At 34.2% G+C, this 23,331-nt stretch overlaps 1 protein-coding gene and 1 long non-coding RNA gene across 2 annotated transcripts in view; one reads left to right on the forward strand and one right to left on the reverse strand.

Moving 5' to 3' along the window:
- acj6 (abnormal chemosensory protein 6) overlaps nt 1-19,658 on the forward strand; it is a 66,302-nt gene extending 46,644 nt beyond the window's left edge. Inside the window, exons 2-4 of the mRNA XM_029301654.2 lie at nt 1,050-1,106; nt 12,538-12,744; nt 18,223-19,658. Coding sequence (XP_029157487.1) covers nt 1,050-1,106; nt 12,538-12,744; nt 18,223-18,987 — 1,029 coding nt within the window. The 3' untranslated portion in view covers nt 18,988-19,658. The remainder of the gene's footprint in view (nt 1-1,049; nt 1,107-12,537; nt 12,745-18,222) is intronic.
- LOC114929935 (uncharacterized) overlaps nt 1-23,331 on the reverse strand; it is a 95,667-nt gene that overhangs the window by 32,316 nt on the left and 40,020 nt on the right. The gene's annotated exons all lie outside the window — the stretch shown is intronic.

Raw genomic sequence — 23,331 nt, forward strand, 5'->3', positions numbered from 1 at the left:
ATTCCATGAAACACGCGTCTCTGTAGTAAAAACTTAAAAAGTACTAATTCTAAGAAAATAGTCATAAATACCTTATTTGATTTTGTAGCTATCAGTAAAAAACATGAAGTAATATTTTTAATATAGCTATTGAGAACGACTTTCCGTTAGCGCATAAACAATAAAATCGATGTTTAGTTTTCGAGTTTTCTTTTAAATTAAGGGCGAGCAAATACTTTTAAGCGGTAGTATATATATATATATATATATATATAATGTGCGAGAATCGTATGCAATTGTCGCGTGCGTGTCATGTGATTGGCACAAAAATAAACTATGCAGATCAGATAAATATTAAGCACCGTTGACAGGTAAATGGCGTATGTTCGATTTCCATTCGGATGAAAATATTTCCCGACTCTGTTCATTAGCTGTGTATTGAGATCTGTTAGCGTGAAACTGAAATCGCCGCGTGACATCTCTTGTCGTACACAGACCTGCTAAGAGAATACATATACTTTCGAGAACGCGATATAATCCGACATTAAATCTGTTTTCGCAAATATTTACCGAATACGATATTTCTCGCAGATATGGCAATAATTTAGGTGTTATCGAATAATGCTTAATTTGTTGCGAAATAAGGCAAACACTTTAGAATTTCACCTTAAGGATTAAACAAGACTGAATTTTAAAAAATGTATGCAATTTCTACGTAATAATTTTTTGATAAATATTAATTATTAATATTAAATATTACTGCGCGATCAAAATGAGCGCAAAATCCTCTGTAAAACGATTCTATATGCATAATTAAATTTAACAGATAACATTTGTTTAAGTTTTATTTTTGTATTTGGGGAATTGACGATTAAAAGGGGTTCGCCCTCGCATTTTTCGTCTTTCATTTTAATTTCAATGTTTGTCTCGCGTACGCTGCCATTTCTATGTGAAAAGAGAGAAATATATTTGTTATCTAAAATTAAAAAAAAATTGATTTAATGTATCCTGTACACATTGTACGAAAATCTTGATTCCGATGAGAAATGGCATTTTTTTTTATTTTGCAGAGTCGTATATTGGAAGATGCATCCATTATGTGCAATTCTTGGTCACCGAGGCATAATGTGAGTACAAAATTACGTTTTTTTTTCTTTTTTTTTTTCATTTTCTTCTGTGCACGTAATTAGAAATGGATTCGACTTTGCTCCAAGTGTTGATAAATGACTGATATTAATGATAATATGCGCAGTACAATTTACGTTAGTTGTTTTATTAATTATATATAAACTTATAATTCATAATTAATTATAAACTTATAAATTTATAATGAATTATAAATTTATAATTAATTATAAACTTATTTGATGTGAAAAATTTAAGCGAATTAATTCTATCTTTACGAAAACGAGAGACGCATCGCCAATTCGATTATTTGAAACGTTCTCAGACGAGACAATGTAATTATACATCACGTGCCATCTGTCCAATTAAATATATAATTGTATGACAATTTTGTTGCGTATCCAACCTTATTATATATGGCAATATTTTGAATTTAATAAATGATAATGAATTTTCGAAATTTATATATATCTCTGTTTTAATTAATTATATCAGTTAATTAGTCTCCTCCGTTTTAAAAATATTAACATTAAATAACACGCTCTATACTTTCAACAAAAATAATATTTAATTATAAAATTAAATATAATTTTTTTATACCGATACTTAGCAGAATATATATATGTATATCAAATTTTAACATAAATTGTATTCGTAGCGACCTTTCATCATAATTGAATACATTACAAGTACAACGAGATATAGGATGTAAAGAAACTTCACTATTGAATAGAATATAACGATTCTTTTTATAAAATTCGAAGAAAATTTTCCATTAATGAAAATTTGATTAGACTTCGTCTCTTCAGACAGAGAAGAAGAGGTAATGAGAGAGAAAAAAAGTCGACAGGAAGAAAATGAAAAAAAGACGAAGGCGAGAGAGAGAGATTATGAGACTGTTGCTGTATACGAAATGCCTCATAATATTTATGCTTTACGGAGCCACGTAGTTACGGTGAGCGGGCTCGCATATAAACTCGCTAACTCGTGGTTACGATTATGGCTAGTAGTAAATTGATTATTTAGATATACGAGATGAGAGGCGATGCAGGATAGTCGAGTGCCGTAAAAAGAGCTATGTGTCGCTTATGCCCAACCGCGAATGCAACAGATGCAACCCCCGCTGCAGCTGCAACGGAGACTTCGAAGCGCATTTTTTTCATCCCCGCGAACGAATCCTTTTCCCATACGAAATTATTCCGACTATTTCGTACAATCGAGCTATTATTTCGCACGTCTGTGTAATCATTTGTGTAATCATCCGTACGTTTATACGCAGTTAAAATTTTTTTTCTTAGAATTTTATATCCTAATCGTGTACCAAAAAAAATTTGTCAACTTGACTAAACCTTTCAACTAAATTACTATTTTGTTAAATCAATCATATATTGTAACATATTAAATTTAAATATTTTTTATAGATTTAATTAACAAAATAATATTTAGTTGAAAGGTTTGGTCAAGCTAACAAATTTTTTTTCCCGTGTGATAGTATATAGAACAATTTTATAAGAGTTCTCTGATTAATATATTTTATACTCCTACAGTAAAAAAATATTATTATTTTTAAATGCACATATTAAAATTTAATCAAACATATATTTTATACCTTATTATGGTAGATGTCAATATCATGATTAGTATGATTTTTATGGTAAATTCCAAGAGAATTTTCTTTTAGAATTTACCCTGAAAATCATGGTAAGAGAAAATTCTCTTGGAATCTATAGTAATTGTTGGACAATATGGTATTGGAATAATTTTAATAAGGGTTCCTCTGATTAATATAATATTCCCCACAATAAAAAATATTAATATTTTACTACGTAGTAAAATTAATCAAATATATCTTATTATGATAGATGTTAATAACACGATTAATATCGTAGGACAATATTGGAAGAATTTTATAAGTTTCTCCGACTAATATTATTATTTCTCTCTGCGCAGTTTCTCTCCATATCAATTTAAGACGTCAAACGAAAAGAGCAATATATATTGAGATGTACGCAACAATAATAAATCTCGAACGCGTGAATAAAATCGATAATACAGTTTTGACAACCCCCAGAAGAGAGGATAAACGCGAATCGGTGTCGCGGGATGCGCCGCGGTTTTGTTGAAAAAGACGCTAATGTAATGGTATTAGCGACAATAGGTTAATATTAACGTCGTAAGGGGAGCGCGGCGTTATAATAGCGCTATTATAAATCGATGATACCCCGCGACGATGGCGGCGACGGTGACGGCGACGGGGTCGGTGTCGCGTCTGCGCTACCGAACGAAACTGAATTTGATGGAGCCTTTACGAAAGAGAGAGAGAGAGAGAGAAGAGAGAGATCCAAAAGCCGGCGCGAGCGCGAATATAATGTTCTTTACTCTAGACAGTAGGTACTCCGCCATGCAAGTGATAATTTGAACAGTCTCTCCGTTTTCGTGTCAGACGTCAGATTTTCTGGTGGATATTATTTATTCATCCGTCAAACTCTACTCCGTGATGTAGGTTATCGGACGGAAATAACGTAATTGTCCCAATTTACGATATCCGATAGCCGACGGGTCCGAGAGCGCGACTCCGCGTTCAAATCCGAAGAGTGCAACCGCGCACGAGAGAGGAGAGCTAACCGATCGCTAATTAATCTCATATACGGACGGATACGTAATTGAACCGCACGCCGCGCCGCGCGTGACAAGATTTATTTTTTTATTCGCTATTGATCCTCTCTCTTTCCCTCTTAAGGCCGTATCACACTAGCAATTGCTGTTTAACCGTCGCAGTCGCTGTTGCTGTTGCTGTCGTGCGTCGACCAATCAGAGCGCAGCAAAACGGCAACAGCGGGCAGCAACCGCAAGCATCAACCAATCAGAGCGCAGCAGCTCGCGATTGCTCCCGTGCGCTGTTGCCGTTTTGCTGCGCTCTGATTGGTCGACGCTCGCGGTTGCTGTCCAGTGTTGCTGTTTACACCGCTAACAGCAATCGCTAGTGTGATACGGCCTTTAGTATTGCGATGCCGATGTGCTATTCGTATCTTATCGAACGCGACGGACCCTGCTTAGGGCCGGCGTTTATCGATCGAATCCCGCGGATAAGCTCTCTCGCTCCATCTCGGCTAACCGCTTTGGCTCAGACACGGCTGGGCTTTATTGCTAATTGATTTTGTGCACACACATGCTCCGCGGTTTATGCACGATATATATTGATGGTGTGTCCGGGCGACATCTAATTTTGCATTCGTCTGCACTCTCACCGAAACTCTCGGATATAAAGTGAATTAAGAGAATTGGTTTTCTGGGAATGCAATTTCCCGGAGAACAAAACCGTGTCTCCCGATAGACAAAACAATTCTGCGCATCTGATACGGATGAATTATTCAGGATAAACGCCGTGCGAACGTAATCGGCTTAAGTTTGTTTTCGCGCCGCGAGAAAGGTATACCCGAATTATATTTGTTTTAGATAATTACATGCGCGACAAATTTATATCTTCCTCGGGATAATATTAATATATGTATAATGTAATATATATAAAGATCAAAATAGGAGAGAATATGGTTTTTCTCGCGAGAGACAGTATTAATATCCATCTATATTTGTGTGTCAAAATATCATGAATATTTTAATAAATAGATATCGCTTGTCCGAAAATAATATCGATTATGCAACGTAAATATAATTTTCGGAAAGACGAATAAATAAATTAATAAGCGCTATTCATTTTCTAGTTCGCTTTTTCAAGTAGTTCTCCCTATTCCTGAAGCTACATAGAAAGAATTTTCTCTTAAAATTTACCCTAAAAATCATGGTAATTCGCGGGACAATATGGGATGGAAGAATTTTATGAGTTTCTATGATTAATTAATCGAACATATTTTACATTTGATTGTGATAGATATATTAATATTTATATATTAGATTCACGAATTTCTTTTACTTTTTCCTTGCTTTGACTGCTTCTTCAAGATCACGTTGCTCGCAAAATTGATTCTTTGATTTTTAAATTGAAAAAGGAAACTAAATCGAAAATATTTCAAATTTTCATAAAATTCAAACATTGAAAATTTTTGTAACACATGGTTATCTTTGCTAATATGCAAAAATATATTAAAAAAATTTTATAACAGTTTCTTTGATTATTTATTCCACAATAAAAAATATTAATATTTACCACAATAAGATATAAAATATGTTCAATTAATTTTATTATGTACATATTAATATTTTTTATTGTGGCAAATATTAAAACAGAGACTACCATATTATCCCATGATTTTCAGGATAAATTCTAAGAGAAAATATTTACCACAATAAAAAAATATTAATACCTACCACAGTATAAGATATATAAAATATGTTTGATAAATTTGACTATGTACATAGTAAAATTGTGGTAAATATTAAGCAAAGAATACCATATTGTCATGATTACCATGATTTTCAGGATACATTCCAAGAGAAAATTCTCTCCGTGTACCTTCCACATGATCCCGCATTTTGTTATCAGTTATGTTAGCCACTTAATCTCACACCCGCCGACTTATTCTCTCAGATAAATTACATGGAGGGACCGTAGGGTCTTGATAATTCAATTGTAATTGGCTAATCCTCATAATACTTTAGTTCCAGAAGACGTATCTTCGCCCGTTGTGGGGTCGGCCGCGTCGAAAAATGACTCTATTAACCGCGACGACGTAGAGAATCGCGCGAAGGGGAAGAAACTTTGCTAAACAACAGCGGGAAGTGTTAACTATGTAGCTAATAAGAGCGATCTGTATCCTCGGTAGCTCCGTTAAGCTTCGTTCACAATATATAAATGTCTTGTCAAATTAATGCACCGTTCTCTTCATTTTCTTTTAAACGATTTCATGAATACACTGCAAAAAAATTTGTTAACTTGACCAAACCTTTCAACCAAATATTATTTTGTTAATTAAACATATAAAAATAGATTTAAATTAAATCTGAAACGTACATTTGACTTAAATACTAATATATGTTCAATTAACAGAATTGTGATTTAGTTGAAAGGTTTAGTCAAGTTATTACCAATTTTTTATAGTGTATAAAAATTAAATGAAAGAAAAGAAATTAAATACAATTGTCAAACAATTATAATAGTCGTGTATTATTGCGATAATACATGACACGTTGATTAATTGATGTGATTCTAAATACATAAACTCGATATATGTAAACTATACTCTCAGTTAAATCAGATAAATATGTAAAACAGATGCGTAATTTGTCGCTACACTGGAAAAAATGAAATTAATAAATATTTATTTCAGTACTGCCTTATAAAACATTTATTTGCAACAAATAAATATTTATCTGTTTTGAAAAGGATTTTAAATATTTTTTCCCATCAAATCAATATTATTGGTTCGAAATAAATGATTTATAAGGCGATATTGAAATAAATATTTATGCGAATTAAATAAATTTTGTTCAGTGTATAAATCGAAATAAAGGAAGTAATAAAGTGTGAGAGATACTTTAGGGAATTTTTCCAACTCTGCAGGAACTTGGACTCCTGCAATCTTATACGTATACATACACCTATGTATGTGCGCGAAGATCGAGTGACTACTGTTCAAGTGTTACGTTAAAAGAGGGTCCATCGCGAGCTTTGCCCCTTAGCCGTGAATCGTGATTTATCGTCCTCCTAATGCTTCGATTAAGCAGCACGTCCGCGTGAAAAACGTCGTCATTGAGTGCGGGTCACTCCGGAAAGTTACCACCACACATATTAATATTTTCCCGTTAAAATATGTGAGTTACTTCACCCTTACTCTTACACGTGCAATACACTTAAGTGTAACAAATTGGTCTATCAAGCTTATTCTTAAACTTGTTGCTTTCCTTCATCTTCGTGAGAAACAAATTTTCGTCTCGTTGTGTGAGATTTCATTAAGACGTATAAAAAAAGTTGAATAAATTTGTAAATATATTGCAGAAATGAATTATCTTGCACAGTAATCTTTTTTAGAAACAACTTGCTTTTAACAATCAAATTATTTTGGTGTGCTTTAATACAATTTTATTATATAAGAGTTATTAAGGCGACGTAATGTAATGTATAAAAGAGATGATTAATAAATAATACACAACCATTGATAAATATTTGAAAGATAATTTCTCGTTGCAATTCAAATGTAATTAATTTCTATATATATTTCTTCGGAAAGAAAACAATTAATATCTACTTTGCTTTCATTCTAAATATTCTTCGTTCCCGTTCGAGCACAACATTATTACATACATTGTTCAATAATGGATATATTTTTTGCGTAAAAGCGAACGATATATTTCTCATCATTCTTAGCAATTCCAATATATATATATATATATATATATATATATATATATCAATTCTGATGGAAAGTATGGCCGTGCATTTCGTTATGAGAAAAGCAGCGAGAGAGAGAAATTTCGAGATTAAAAAGAGTAACGGCAGTTCAGCAACCTAGAGACAGCCGTGGGTAAGCCAGCCCGTACCCGACGAAGACACGAGGAGTTCATAAATAATCGAAACGTTAGAACACACGCCAGTGGTTTCCGCATGAAACATTGATCGGGCAATGCGGACATTACAGGTCATAATGAAATAAGTGGGTAGTGAATTACTTTTAGTTTTATCCGCCCCGGCCTCGGTTAACGATATTTTGATAACTCTCCCGGATTAATCTCGTGGCTCGAAAAAGGACTACTAAAAAAAGGAAATTTAAAAAAAATAAAGAGTAAACATTTTTTAATCCTAAGAAATTTTGAATAATTGTAGAATATCCTTAAAGGTAATTACGCTGAAAAAAATTGTTAACTTGACTAAACCTTTCAATTAAATGACTATTTTGTTAAATCAATATATATTAGTATTTACGTCAAATATATGTTTTAATATATTATATTTAATTTAAATATTTTTATAAATTTAATTAACAAAAAAAATAGAGTAAAACATTTTTTAATCCTTACAAAAAATTTTGAATAATTATAGAATATCCTTAAAGGTAATTACGCTGAAAAAAATTGTTAACTTGACTAAACCTTTCAATTAAATGACTATTTTGTTAAATCAATATATATTAGTATTTACGTCAAATATATGTTTTAATATATTATATTTAATTTAAATATTTTTATAGGTTCAATTAACAAAAAAAAAAATAGAGTAAAACATTTTTTAATCCTAACAAAAAATTTTGAATAATTATAGAATATCCTTAAAGGTAATTACGCTGAAAAAAGTTGTTAACTTGACTAAACCTTTCAATTAAATTCCCTATTTTGTTAAATCAATATATATTAGTATTTACGTCAAATATATGTTTTAATATATTATATTTAATTTAAATATTGTTATAGGTTCAATTAATAAAAAAAATAGAGTAAAACATTTTTTTAATCCTAACAAAAAATTTTGAATAATTATAGAATATCCTTAAAGGTAATTACGCTGAAAAAAATTGTTAACTTGACTAAACCTTTCAACTAAATGACTATTTTGTTAAATCAATATATATTAGTATTTAAATCAAATATACGTTTTGTTAAATTTAATATGTTATATTTAATTTAAATATTTTTATAGGTTCAATTAACAAAATAATATTTAATTGAAAGGTTTAGCCAAGGTAACAAATTTTTTTTCAGTGTAGACTTCTTTTTATTTTGATCTCTGCAAATATATGTGTGTATTAATAAAATTTTGCGATTTTGAAAATTATTAGCAATAGTAGTATAACAATATATTAATGAATAATGTATTACTCAATGTTAGACGATATCACGTGAATATTAAAAATCAATATTATGTATATTTTCACCGGAAAACGTGGGTGTCGCGCAGAGATCTGTATGAATGAGATGAATATTCTTAAACATTCGATATTTCTATTGTGGGAAAAATTCATTAAGCTTTTTTACTAATTTTTTTCCTTAACCACAATATTCTTTATTTATACTCCTAAATAATAAATTAAACGGTAAAATTTATTTTAAATTTAAAAATTACTTTATTCAATTAAGAGATCACGCAGCATTAATATCAAATTAACGCCAATGAGAAACTAATAGAAATAGCAAATGTATCCATTTAATTTTATGTATAAAAGGTATATAATATCGCATTAAAATCGTTGTGAAAGAATAAAATACTAATTACAGTGCAATTTTAAATATCAATCTTTGTTTTTAAACACTAACATTTTTCATAATTATTATATAAAAAATTTATATCATTTTCTCATATTTATATTACTACAAATTAATATGATAATAAAATCACATTATGTAATCTCTTTATCTCTTATGTAAGACCATATTAATGTCAGATAAAATAATTCAAGACAATTACACATTTCCTATTAATATTGAGAGATTTAAATTTCGTTCGTAGGTTGAAAAAAATGCCTTCACGTTGAAATGGTTTCAAAGGCCTGCTATAAGTTATATGCAGCTTATAACCGCGATATTCTTCGAACATAGAACGAACCTAGTAACATGTCGCACAAGTGACAGATGTAGTTGATGCAGAATGTCCCATATAATATCGATCACCACGGTGTACAGGCAAGTCTAAGTGATATGAGGCTATGAATGTAATGTATAGCTTTCATTAAGATATCCTCTTAGAGGAGAGTCGTCTTGATCAATAAGGAAAAGTGTAGGTGATAACAAATTGACCGCAGCCGCAGTAAGCTGACAACAATCGATACCAAGTTACGCAAATTCAAATTAGTTTGCATTAATAGAAATTTATTGTCAACAATTAATTCACCGCAAACTGAACAAAAATTTGTCAACTTTAATAAACTAAACCTTTCAACTAAATATTATTTTAAATATATATAAATTATATATATAAATTTTATATATGTATTATTTTTATTATGTTCAATTAACAAAATAATATTTATATATATAAATTACATATAAATATTATTTTGTTAATTACATATAAAAATATTTGAATTAAATATAACATTAAATCTAACAAAACGTGTATATATAATTGACTTAAATACTAATATATGTTTAATTAGCAAAATAGTAATTTAGTTTAAAGCTTTAGTCGAGTCAACAAATTTTTTTCAGTGCACATAATGTATTTTAAAAATGATCTATTTATGCTGTGTATCGATCAAAAAGTAAAGAACATCGCACTGAAAAAAATGTGTTAACTTGATTAAATCGTTCGACAAAATACTATTTTGTTAATTGAACATATAAAAATATTTAAATTAAATATAACACATTAAATCTAACAAAACTAAATACTAATATATGTATTACCAAAATAGTGACTTAGTTGAAAGGTTTAGTCGAGTTAAAAAATATGTTTTTTCCGTGCGCGGAAATAACAAACTATTGAAAAACCTGAAACTGATACAATCGCGAGCAAATAAAATTTTCATAACATCTGTTCGCCTCTTTTTCTTTTTTTACACAAAACAATATGCGATTCCAAGCTTCGAAACGGAAAACAAACAACGAGGATTGACGGAAAAGATTGATTCAAAAATACAGTAAAAAAATGATATAAATATCTAAAACAGTACCTAATTTTTCGACACAATTTTTTTTTTACATCCCCGGGTTGTTAAAAAGAAATTCGGAGCCCCGTAACGCGCCATGAAATAAAATCACCCCCTTGTTATTCCGTTCGGCGCTGCTCATAAATTTCGCCGTAGCGTAGTTTAAGCTATTTTCGTTACCATTAAATGTTGACTTCGCCGATGGGGGATCTCTCTCCAAACACGCGAAAGGGAAAATCAGGATGCTCCCCCGATTCGTCCAAGTTTCGCCGCCGATCCTGACGGATATATATATGTCTGTCCACCGTTCCCTGGGGAGACTCGGTCAAGTATCCATCCTTCGGATCGATTCCAGTGTAACGGATGAATTTGATTACCGAACATCATAGGGCATGTGCACGCGTTAATACAGTGACGTTATACCGGGCTCGAGGGAATCGTAACTTAATGCGCGTTTATCCGCGCAAATATCCTCGTTTTTCCAATTACATATCGCTTTGCGCCCAAATTATTATTTCGCGCACAACGCAAACCCCACCTGTATCTTTAGCGCGTCGAGTATTAATTGTATGGGGCAAACCATTAAAAGAAAAAAAAAAAAAGGTCACGTGACGCAATTTTTCCGAAACAGCCGAACTTTCGAACGCGTATTCTGTTTCGTCTTTAGACTAGAGGAAAGTCACATACAGATCCGGAAATGTTCCCTTCCCGACTTATATAAACTCTTTCCGCGCGACACACGTTCGTAGTTCACACGACGGAGTATATTTTGAACGTTTTCTCCGAACTTGTAACCCTTTACGGCGCGTTTGTAAGTTATAACTGCAATTTGAGTAAACTCGCCTTCGAGCAAAAAGTAATTTAACGTTCGAATGTAAAGTTTAATACACACCGACAATCATGTCTATTCTAGACTCGCGCAATTTTTCTATTTTTATTCTAAAAAAAAAAAAAAAAGAGCGTTTGCAATACACGTCGCGTTGAATAATATTTTAAAAAATTTTAAATGGAAGTAAAACGCTACTATCTCAATTTATAATTGAAATTTCAATCGAAAACGTACAGAGATATTTTTAAATAATAAATGTCTTGTTATAATATCTATCCGTCTCTATGTCGCGCACATTTGCTTGAATCAATACCGGCTAATGGATATTAATACTCGTTAAGTAAAGAAGTTTTACGCTTTCTTTATTATTTGTTCAATTCGCACGACTGGTAATTAAATTTAAATAATTCAAGATAATGGGGAACTCTCCTGGGGAAAGCTTCAGCGTGCAACTTAAGTGACAGAAATGTTGTCGGGATTGGAAAATAAAAAAAACTCGGAAAACGCTAACGTCTCGGATAACAAAACTATTTTCGGAATATCGATCGTACAGCCATGTTGCCATCCGGTACATAAACTGGCTGTTGCCCAGACAACGCGTCGAACTGATTAAATTCGATAAGAATTTATATTGAGAACGAGACGGTTCGTTATTATTAATGATCATACGTTTACCATAAAACGCTTGCAAATTATAATTTGTTAGTGGTTGCCACGTACTCTTTTTTATTATTTTGCTCAGTAATAAAAATGGATTTAGGATATCCGATAGAGCTATATAAGAACAAAGATCTGTTTTATAATTTTGCATGGAAAATAAACGTATGCTCATTTATTAACGAAAATTTCTATGTCAACAAATAAAAAGTATCGTTGACGATTGAAGATAGCGCATGAATATTCAAAGATCAAAGTCGTTGAGAAACACAGTATCAATTACAGTATATGGGATTTTTTGTAGAAAAAGCGATAAAAGAAAATGTAAAACATGTCTACGTTAATTACGTTACGCAATCGTTACGATATATACGTTGGTTAACGATATTAATGGATATGTGCTTTGTGTTTCAGGGCGACTTGTTCGGTGGCTTGAATAGCGGTTTGCAAGACGGCTTGCTCTCAAGAGCGGAGGCTCTGGCAGCAGATTTGGGGAAGCACAACGCCGGGACGCCGATGCCACTGAAGCATGATCCCGTGTCTGTGTATCATCACGGGGCACACATGCCCACCCCCCATCCAAATAACCGGCCACATCATCAGGTACAATCACACCTTCTTGTGAGTCCGCATTTTTTACATATCTATATTATTCTATCTAATATATAAAATATCTCAAATAATACAGTAGCTAAACAAAGGTATACGAAGCACATCATCGGATGCGGGATGACAAACTAAATCGAAAAGTCCTGAGCCATTTTTTAATCTGAGCTTTATTTTTGACGCTATACATTGTTATAAAATTGGCCAATTAGCGCGTGGAAAACAGCGCAGGCCCCGCCCACTAGGCGCTAATTGGCCAATTTTAACAATTTATAGCGTTAAAAATAAAGGTCAGATTAAAAAATGACTCAGGACTTTTCGATTTAGTTTGTCGTCTTGCATCCGATGACGTGCTTCGTATACTTTTATTTAGTTACACCCTGCATAAAAAATATATAAAAATATATATAAAAGATATAAATATATAAATATATAAAATAAATTAGGGGTATCCTAATATATTCTTTTACACTTATTGGATGTCATAAATAATTGGCAATAATAAAAAAAGAAAAAAAATAATTCATAGGGAACAATTATCGCAATAAAGGCCGGTCCTCGTCCCCGCGTTTCGCAAACCCTCCCTCGCACGCATCCATAAAATGCAACGAATCAAACGGTCAGAGTTAAAATCATTGGCAATAATTAATTACGAGCGGCAATTAATTTTGGATTCATATTTAATCGGTGGATTGAAAAATTTAATTTACGCAGTTTATTTGTTAATATCGCGAACAATGCAGACAACGATTTTAATTTCCCCGTTCTTTAATGGTTAATAAGCCGCATTATATTTATTACCGCGTATACATATATCGTTCTCGTGCGCAGTTTTAGCGGCGTGATTATCGCCTAGAGACGGGGGCGTCTCTCCTTCTCTCTCTCTCTCTCTATAATATTGTATATATTATACATACATGTGTATGCGATATCTCGCAACAAATTGTATTTCAATTTGTTGCCCCGCAGTGTACCTTATGCTAATCTGAGCAATCTGATGCCGTTGAATGAATACGCGAGGGCGAAGCCGAGCAACCAACGCGCACCGACCCGGAATGATCTTCTCAAATGTGAGGGGCGTGTTGCCGCTCTTGTGCAGTTGTATTATCTCTCTCCGTGTCGCGACCGTGTGCCTGTAATGTCCCCGCGATGAGTTCTAAGGGTACCCGGGTCTATGCGGTACAAGGAGGGTTCCAGACGGGTTTTGCTCAACTTTTCTAAGGCCACCCGCGGATCCGCGCACGTGATTTCAGCTGTCATAAATCGTTTCTACCGCTTTCCGACAATGAGGTACAGGTTGCTTAGAGATTTTAATTCACATACACGTGTCTTTTTGACTTTTTCCTCGCTTTGTTGCTTTTCCAAAATTAATTTTTCCATTTTCATACAAAAATTAAATTGGAACGTATTTCGCATTTTCATAAAATTCAGACATTAAACATTTTCGTCGACGCACGATTAGCTTTGCTAATATGCATATACATCTAATTCTGAATGGAATTAATTTTACGGTCGTTGAGTGTTGTACACGGAGAGAATTTTTTCTTGAAATCGTGGAAATTGTGAAACAATATGGTATTAAAAGAATTTTATAAGAGTTTCTCTAAAAATTAATCAATGATTATTGTCGACCACGATGTACTATGTACGTATTAATATTTTTTATTATGATGATAAATATTTAATCAGATAAACTCTTATAAATTATATAAAACTCTTTCACAGCATATTGTCCCACGATTGCCATGATTTTCAGAGCACTGAAAAAAAAAAAATGTATCAACTTGATTAAACCTTTCTACTAAATATTATTTTGTAAATTAATCATATATAAAAATATTTAAGTTCAATATAATATATTAAATCCAACACACAAAACGTATATTTAATTAACAAAACAGTAATTTAGTTGAAAGCTTTAGTCAAGTTACCCAATTTTTCCAGTGTACTCTCAATCCAATTTCACGCGATACAATAATACCGTCAAATCATATTCAATGAAGAGAACTTGCAAGGGTATAAGATCCAAAAATATAAGAGAAACCGATAAAAGAGACAAAATAAGAGCGTTCAAAAAAAAAAATGGCATGATTCGAGTAGACATATATTATTAGAAAAGAAAGACGGGGGTAGAAAAACAGCGTCGAGCTGACGAAAAACCAGCGAGAAGAGATATCGGGTAGAAAAAGAAAGAGAAGGAGAGAACGGAAAGAAAAATTAGGGGCCGAGGTGGGCAATAGAGCAAGAAGAGAGAGAGCAAAACATAGAGGCTAACCCTACCATCGTGTCAGCGTAATGATGAAATATTGCGCGGGTCTCTTGGGCCCTACAACCCTCCAAACCCCTCCTACACCCTTTTCCACCCCTATACGTATTTCGCTGTACATTTGCCGGCGGCTCCCGACAGCCTCCACCTTCTGCCTTTTCCACGCTGGCCGTGCACCCCCTTGCATTTCTGATGTAACTGCGCTATCCTCGTAGCACAACAAACCGTGCCATCCAGTTAGCTCACTATACTGCCGTTCTCATGAGAATAGATGATGCGCGTGTTGTGTTGCGCCCTTACGCGTATATCTGTGTCCGTGTAAAGCCGACGCGCCTCGCGAGGTTTCCTATAAGCGCTCGCGCGCGTATATATATATATATACGTATAAATATAGTGTACGTGAGGTAATGGGCCGAGTTATGTGCGAACGACGCGGATATTTTTCGAGTAGTGCGATTTTTTATAGTGCATTTTTTCTTTTTTTTTTCGTTTTTTTTTTTTTATCATCGCTATCGCGTATTACGAACTGTGTCCGAACGTGGTCGCAGTCCTATATTCAAAACTGAGAATAATTGATGTAACCGGATGTGCGGTGTAAACAAACGAGAGGGGATTAGATCGAGATTGAAAAGGATATGTGCATATATATATATATATATATATATATGTATATACGATACTTGTTAAAAATGTTCCGGTATAAACGTACACGCGCGGAAATGCTAGCTGAAAAATTTATTTAGGGAAGGATTTTCGTGTATATTATTTTTGTATATATTGTTGTTGTTATCTCCTGCGAATATTTAGACGAGTTAACTTATTCGGTAGATAATTCCTTGTTGTATATATATATATATATGTAAAGTTTACTTAAATATACCAAGTATAAATTTTCTTTCCCTCTTTTCAATAATACGATATCAGCATTTTATAATGAGAACTTTATGTAATCGCATCCGTTTTATCAATTGGCCTTTGTCATGTAAATTTTCGTTCCTACGTGTGTACAAGGAACATTTTATTTCTCAAACATATACGCGTCAACTAATTCTAATTACATGTCCTGTCCCCACGGTCGAAACCGTGGCGTCTAGTTAATTCAGTATATTCCCGCGAGACCAGATGATTTTATGTGTGCAAACAAGATCGTCTACATGTGTACGTGACACCTTACATACTTGAGTAGGCAAAAGTCACAACAAATAAATCATGCATCCAAGGAATTTAACAATTAAAATTTATTTAACGTAAATAAATGAGAACAAAAAATCGCGGCACATCATATTTTCAGAAAATTATAACAACGCGAGGAATTAACCCAATAAACAATTTTTTTTATATATAATTGTTTTTAAATAATTGTATAATTATACATATAATCGTAAAATTATATGTGAAATATGTCCATTTTTACACATAATTATTTTTATACACAATCATGTCAAATTATATTTATTATATATATTTATATAAAAAGCACTTTCATCTAATTATGTATGTACATATTTCATATATAATTTTGCGATTATAATTTTTATATATTTCTATATAATTTCATATTGTTATAAAAAATGTTTGACCGGGAAGAAGAAAAAGAAAATACTTTTTGCATATTTAATTTTTATTTAAATAAAAAAAAAAAAAAAAAAACGATTTCTCTATAATTATCTGCAATATGTCTTTTCGCGTGACTCCAACTTCGCATCAGCAGATGCGACACCCGATATTAACCCCAAGGAAACGAGTTAACGGCACGCCGTTTACGTAATAGCACTTTAAGCGGAGAAAAATATGAAAGAAGTTCATAAATATATAATTTCTAAAGAGTTGTGCTCGCGAGGTGCATCCTGCATTCGTGACGACGGCCGCACGTGCTGCATAATTATGCGTGTTAGCTTGTACATATTTCCTGCTCTCTCCACCGCACTCGACCTAACTTTGCTTTTTATCCCCTTCATTCATGCCTTCCCTACACCACGATGGTGCTTCATCAAAATGCATTTCCGCAAACTCGGCAATACGATACGCATCCGGCCTTTCATCGTTTTCACGTTTCTATATTTTATCTTGCATAATCACGTGCAAAAAAAATAATCAACCAAATTTCTTATTAATAAATTGCCAATTAATTTTTTTTTTCTAATTCATCTATTTCATTTTTAATATTAAATATTAATTAATTATATGTTAAATTAATATTCTTTAAGTGTGTAAAACTTGTGCGATATTTTAAGCTGCAAAATATCTTTTTGCTAGCTTACCAGTTTGATATTAATAATTTGATAATTAGAAAATATAATCATAAAAAATGTGTATTAATAAAATGAAAAATATTTATATTTTACCATGTGCTTAATTTTTAGATATTATATTTCCAGATGTTTGACGAGTATTATATAAACTATTATATCGTTACTCATACACAGAGAGAATTTTCTCTTAAAATTTATTCTGAAAATCATGGTAATCGTGGGACAATATAATATTGGAAGAATTTTATAATATTGCCCCACCATGATATTTTCAGGTAAATTTTAAAAGATAACTCTCCGTGTAATATTAAAGATTTATATATGTTCAAGTGCCTATATAATAAATCGAGAATATTGATATTAAGAAGTCTTGAAATGTTTAATCATAAAAAATTTCATTATATTATAAAATATTCGAAGGACGAGAATATAAATATTCGATTAAATCTTAATATACATAGACTTTTATTTTCCTACGTAATCTTCCTATATTAGAATTCAAGTAATTATCAGGATGCCTAACATCGCCATCGATATATTCGACAGAAAAAACTTGCGTCAAAAAACAACTTAAAAATATAAGTACGCGGAGAGAATTTTCTCTTAGAATTTACCCCGAAAATCATAGTAATCGAAAGATAATATAGTGTTGGAAGAATTTTATAAATTTCTCTAATTAATATTTACCACAATAAAAATATTAATACGTGTACATAATAAAATTAATCGAGTATATTTTATATCTTATTGTGGTAGATATCAATATTTCTATTGTGGTAAATATAAATCACAGAAAAACCCTTTGAAAACTTTTCCAATATCATATTGTCCCACAATGATTTTCAGGGTAAATCCTAAGAGAAAATGTTCCCCGTGCATATATATACCAATAAATTCCGAAAAAGACACCTATATAAGAAACCCAAAGCTACACAGCCCACTCAAATTCCGCATCCTTGAATTCGCGTGTTCCAGATGAGCCACCCGGGGATGGAGAGCCTGGACATGCTGGACCCGGCCAACTCGATGACGACCCTGACGCCGATGTCGGAGGGCACGGGCGGCGGACCCGGGCATCACGCGGGCATCCACGGGCCGTCCGTGTACGGTGGCATGAACGGCATGATGAGCCACCACCATCATCACGGCAACCTGGGCGGAGGTGGCGGCAGCGTGCCGCATCCGGCGCACCACCATCCGGCGATGGCGGCCGCGGCGGCTGCGGCGGCCGCGGCGGGTCTCCATCCGGACGCGGACACAGATCCGCGCGAGTTGGAGGCGTTCGCGGAACGTTTCAAGCAACGGCGCATCAAGCTCGGGGTGACGCAGGCCGACGTCGGGAAGGCGCTGGCGAATCTGAAGCTCCCGGGGGTAGGCGCCCTCTCGCAGTCCACCATCTGCCGCTTCGAGTCGCTCACCCTCTCGCACAACAACATGATCGCCCTGAAGCCGATCCTCCAGGCCTGGCTGGAAGAGGCGGAGGCGCAAGCGAAGAACAAACGCCGCGATCCCGACGCGCCGTCGGTGCTGCCCGCTGGCGAGAAGAAACGGAAACGCACCAGCATCGCCGCGCCGGAGAAGCGCTCCCTAGAGGCGTACTTCGCGGTGCAGCCTAGACCATCCGGCGAGAAGATCGCCGCGATCGCGGAGAAGCTCGATCTGAAGAAAAACGTCGTTCGCGTATGGTTCTGTAATCAGCGGCAGAAGCAAAAGCGCATGAAGTTCGCGGCTCAACATTGACCCGAGGGTGGCTTGTGACAGCAGAACTGACCGTACCAGCTGCCCGGTCTCGAGCCGAAACCCGAACCCCTGACCGAGTTTCAGGGATGGCCGTGATGAGAGAGACGGGGCTTTCGTCGGAGGCTTCCCTTATCTGGAAATATGGGGATTCCGAGTCGTATAGTCGTCGTCGTCGTCGTCGACGTCATCGGGGGATGTTTGAGATTAAATGCGGATGGCTCGAGAGACGCCATACGCGGGCAGAGAGATATATATATATATAGATATATATATATCGGTACATCGTGCTGTCGCAGGCTGAGGATGTGAATCGCTTTGTTATCACTGCGCGTGTGTAATATGCATGTGTGACGCATATTTTGGAATCACCGGTTGCAGGGAGCTATTCTTGACCCGTCGGTTCGCGCGCTTCTCCTTTTTCTCTCCGAGGTCTCTCTTTCAACCTTCGACTGTACGATCGTATGGTCTCTAACCGCAGCCGCATACAACGTATATAATGCTGGTGACGTATTTTACGAACGTTTCGCGATAAACAATACTAAAGTCACTAAATAAACAAAGTACCGCAATCCGTGAGACTCAATGTTAACGATTTGGCGCCAAAATGATATCGAAAAGTGTACATAGTGCACAAACTTTTGTAATGCATAAGTCTGTTCGTTTTGGCTACACTGGCCACATTAGTTCAGAGGTTGTCTTTTTTGCTCGACATTGAAAGGAAAAAGATAACTTCCGAATTAATGTAGCCAGTGTAGCCAAAACGAACAGAACTTATGTACACATTACAGTTTTCAGGTTAGAAAGCACACATTAAGTGCAATTTTCTAACGTGAAAATTGCACTTTTTTTTTATTCTCAAAATACATTTATGCAAATATTGAACTTGAACAAGCCGCGTGTCTATTAATTGGATATTATTGGTTCTCCAACGAGGAAATTGTTTATTTTTATTACATCAGGTCATTAATTGATTAGAAATGGGCAAAAGTTGCGACAAATTTTTTTACTCGATTTTCTCTTAACAAATTTCATGCATTTTCATTATATATATTTCAAAACTCGTACGCGAATAAATCTCCAAGCCCGATATACATATATTTATTATTCCAAATGAAAATAAGCGAGATAAATTTTTGTTTGTATTAAAAAAAGGCGCGAATCATGCATCTGCGGATAATATTATACGGATAATACCGAGAACGAAACACCGGTCGCTGCAATAATGCATGAAGCTTTCAACAGTATGATTTTTTGGAAACTGAGGATGTGCGTGGGGAATATATCAGCGCTTTCTTCATATTTTCATTTGCATTAGCAGGAAGCGTTGTAAACGACGAATTCGCATTGCATATACGGTAACATATTATGGAATTACACAAATACCGTGCGTGATATTCGCGCGCATTTCATTCGGGATATAATATTTACTACCCCTTTTAAGATTACACACTGTAAAAAAAAGATATGTAAAGTTACATAAATAATAAGTGTAAAATTACAATATAAATAACAAAATCGTATACATTTTTATTATTTATTGTGTAACATCACATTTCTTATTTATGTAATTTTACATATTTTTATATGTAATATATTACATACTTTTTACAGTGCAGCCGTAATACTTGCTTATAAAATTTTATTTGTTCCTTTTTTCTTCAAAAAGAAAAAAAACGCGAGTGTTAAATTTCAGACAAATTAATAATCACATTTTCTGCAAGTTTCAATATTTTTATACAAGGCAATTAATCTCTTGCAAAAATCCTATAAACTCTCAAAAACAAATTTAATAAGATTTAAAAAAAAGAGTATAGATTCGAGATATTGTGTACGTTTTATTAGAGAATAATTAGGCAAAGGACTAATAAATAAAATGTGTGTAACACTAAATACGCTTTATTACAACAATACTCCGTCGCGATCCCCTGAAATAAAGCTTTCGAGCTTGCACACAGTCCGTAAAACTACGAGAAGCCACCAAACGATCGCGATAAAACAGTTTACGATGCCATTTGCCCTTCGACCCTTTCGCCGTATGACATCCGCGACCGAAATCGCCGTTTGGCGCCGATTTCACGATCATATTTTTCGTAGACGAATACGCGAAATCCCGTAATTCAACTGACTCAAAATAAATCCACAATAGAGAGCGAGATGGTATTTCGTTATATTCCTTTGTTATAAAATAATCAGAGTTTAATAAATTTCTACCAACTTTTGTCCGCCGCTTCAATTTGGGTATAAATATAAAATTTTGACATTTTATGTCAACGATACGAAATTATAAAGACATATACTAAAAAACCTTTAACGCGTTATATTACATTGTACTCTTGCAATTATTTATCAATAAATAAATAATCGATCAAGTGCGAAGAACATTTGAATGTTAAAGGGAAAGCTTTGCGCATTTTCGTTAAATTTACTTAATTATTAAAAATTAATGAATGACTCTTTTCTTCAATATAGAGAACAATAATATTCAAATAGAGATTGAATGTATTGTCGCATTATCTATTAGTTCGAACGTTACGGTATCATTAACAAAATCACGATTTTTGTAAATTTTCCATCTCGGCGATGACAGCCGAGTATTGACGAGTCAATAACGCATTATCGGGAACGCTCGTAAATTACCAGTTCACCATCGCAATAATTTACTGAGCAATAATCATTGAAGGCACGATCGATCGCCGGAGAGACGAATCTCGACGGGGATGAAAATGCGGAAGAGAGAGAGAAATGAAATTTTCTCGTCGTTCATTCTTCGACGGACGATAGCTCGTGCATGAATGAACGGCGAGGAGCAAAAGACCGCCGACGCGTCTTGAAAAGTACAATTCGAAACATAAAATATAAAGTACGTATTGTTATAAAGACGACGCGCGGGTTTACGTCGCGCCGATGAAAAAAAAAGTGATATTAATCCTAATGAAGAGACGCTCAGTTCGGTGTAAACAGTGAAGAGAACGAATAGCGTGCGTGTGTGCGAATACGAGTGAATGCGAGATGCATGCGAGGAAAGAAACCAGAAAGAATTAAGGGGATCCTAAGCTGACCCAAGTTTCTGTCCTGTTTTATCGACGAAATGTGAGATTAGATTCAGCTAGAAATCTATTTATTGGCTATACGGATTGTTTTTGCCCGAAATTAACATTCACATTAATATTAACAAATTAATAAAAGAGCGAAGCGTTCTAATTTTGGGTAAAAACAATCCGCGTAGCCAATAAATAGATTTATAGTTTACCTAACCTCACTTTTTGTCGATAAAACAGGACGGAAAGCACAGACTTCTCAAGGACGTTTAGGATCACCTTAAGATTTAGGGAAAAAAGAGAGAAAGAGAAATAAGAGATTAAAAAAAGAGCGAAAGAGAAAGAGAGAGAGAGAGAGAGAGGAACAAACTAACAGAGCTAAGAAAAATGTTTTACGTAGTGATATTGGACAATCAGTGAAAAGACTGTACCATATCATATTGAAGCAATACCGTAGCACGTAGTAAACGAATTAATTATACTCTGTTCGTATTTTTTAATGATCGTCCGCGCATCCGCCATGCGCCGACTATTTTCGTAAAATTCGAGGAAGGGAAAGAGAGGGCAACGAAGGGAGTCGCGGGAGAGGTGTTTCACTCTCTATATACCACAAACACATACACATACACACACACACACACATATCCTGCTTTCGAAAGCCGACGATTAATATCTCCTTATCGATCCGATATCAGGGACGAAGCGAGGAACGTCGGAAAAGAGGAGTTCTTTCCGCTTCCGTTTTTCTCGATCGCGAACGAGATGCGAGATCGAGAGCTGCCTCTCCTTTTTGTTCGCCCTTTTTCACGAGGAAAAACAGAAAACAATCCGTCGTTATGTTGCGCCGTTTTTTCCGCGTAACGACAACGAGAATTTCTGCGAAGAAATTTCTATGCGAGATCCTCGACGCATCCTCTTGACGGAAGGTAAGAAGCAGCAAAAAAGAGAGCACGTACTCGGTTATATATATATATATATATATATATATGACCGAAATAGCTCTGTCGCGAGTCGCGATTGTTGGGCTTAAAAAATGCGCGACTACCTTCTAAAGTTGGATACACGCGACAGCGACTCGTTTTCAAACCTGAACATTATTAATTGCTTTTTATCTCGGACGCTAGAAACGTTTGGAAAAAAATTTTTTACAAGACAAGTGTCAGACAAATTCGATCCAGCTCGAAATCATTTTAACCGATAGATTTTATAATTATAAAATGGATCAGAATTAATTCTCCCTTTTAATAAGTAAAGAGAAGATAATTTCGGGCAATTATATACTTCAAATATCAGAAATATATCATCA

Source organism: Nylanderia fulva, unplaced genomic scaffold, assembly GCF_048542155.1.
Source record: "Nylanderia fulva isolate GAGA-0341 unplaced genomic scaffold, ASM4854215v1 Scaffold9, whole genome shotgun sequence".
Taxonomy (NCBI): Eukaryota; Metazoa; Arthropoda; class Insecta; order Hymenoptera; family Formicidae; genus Nylanderia; species Nylanderia fulva.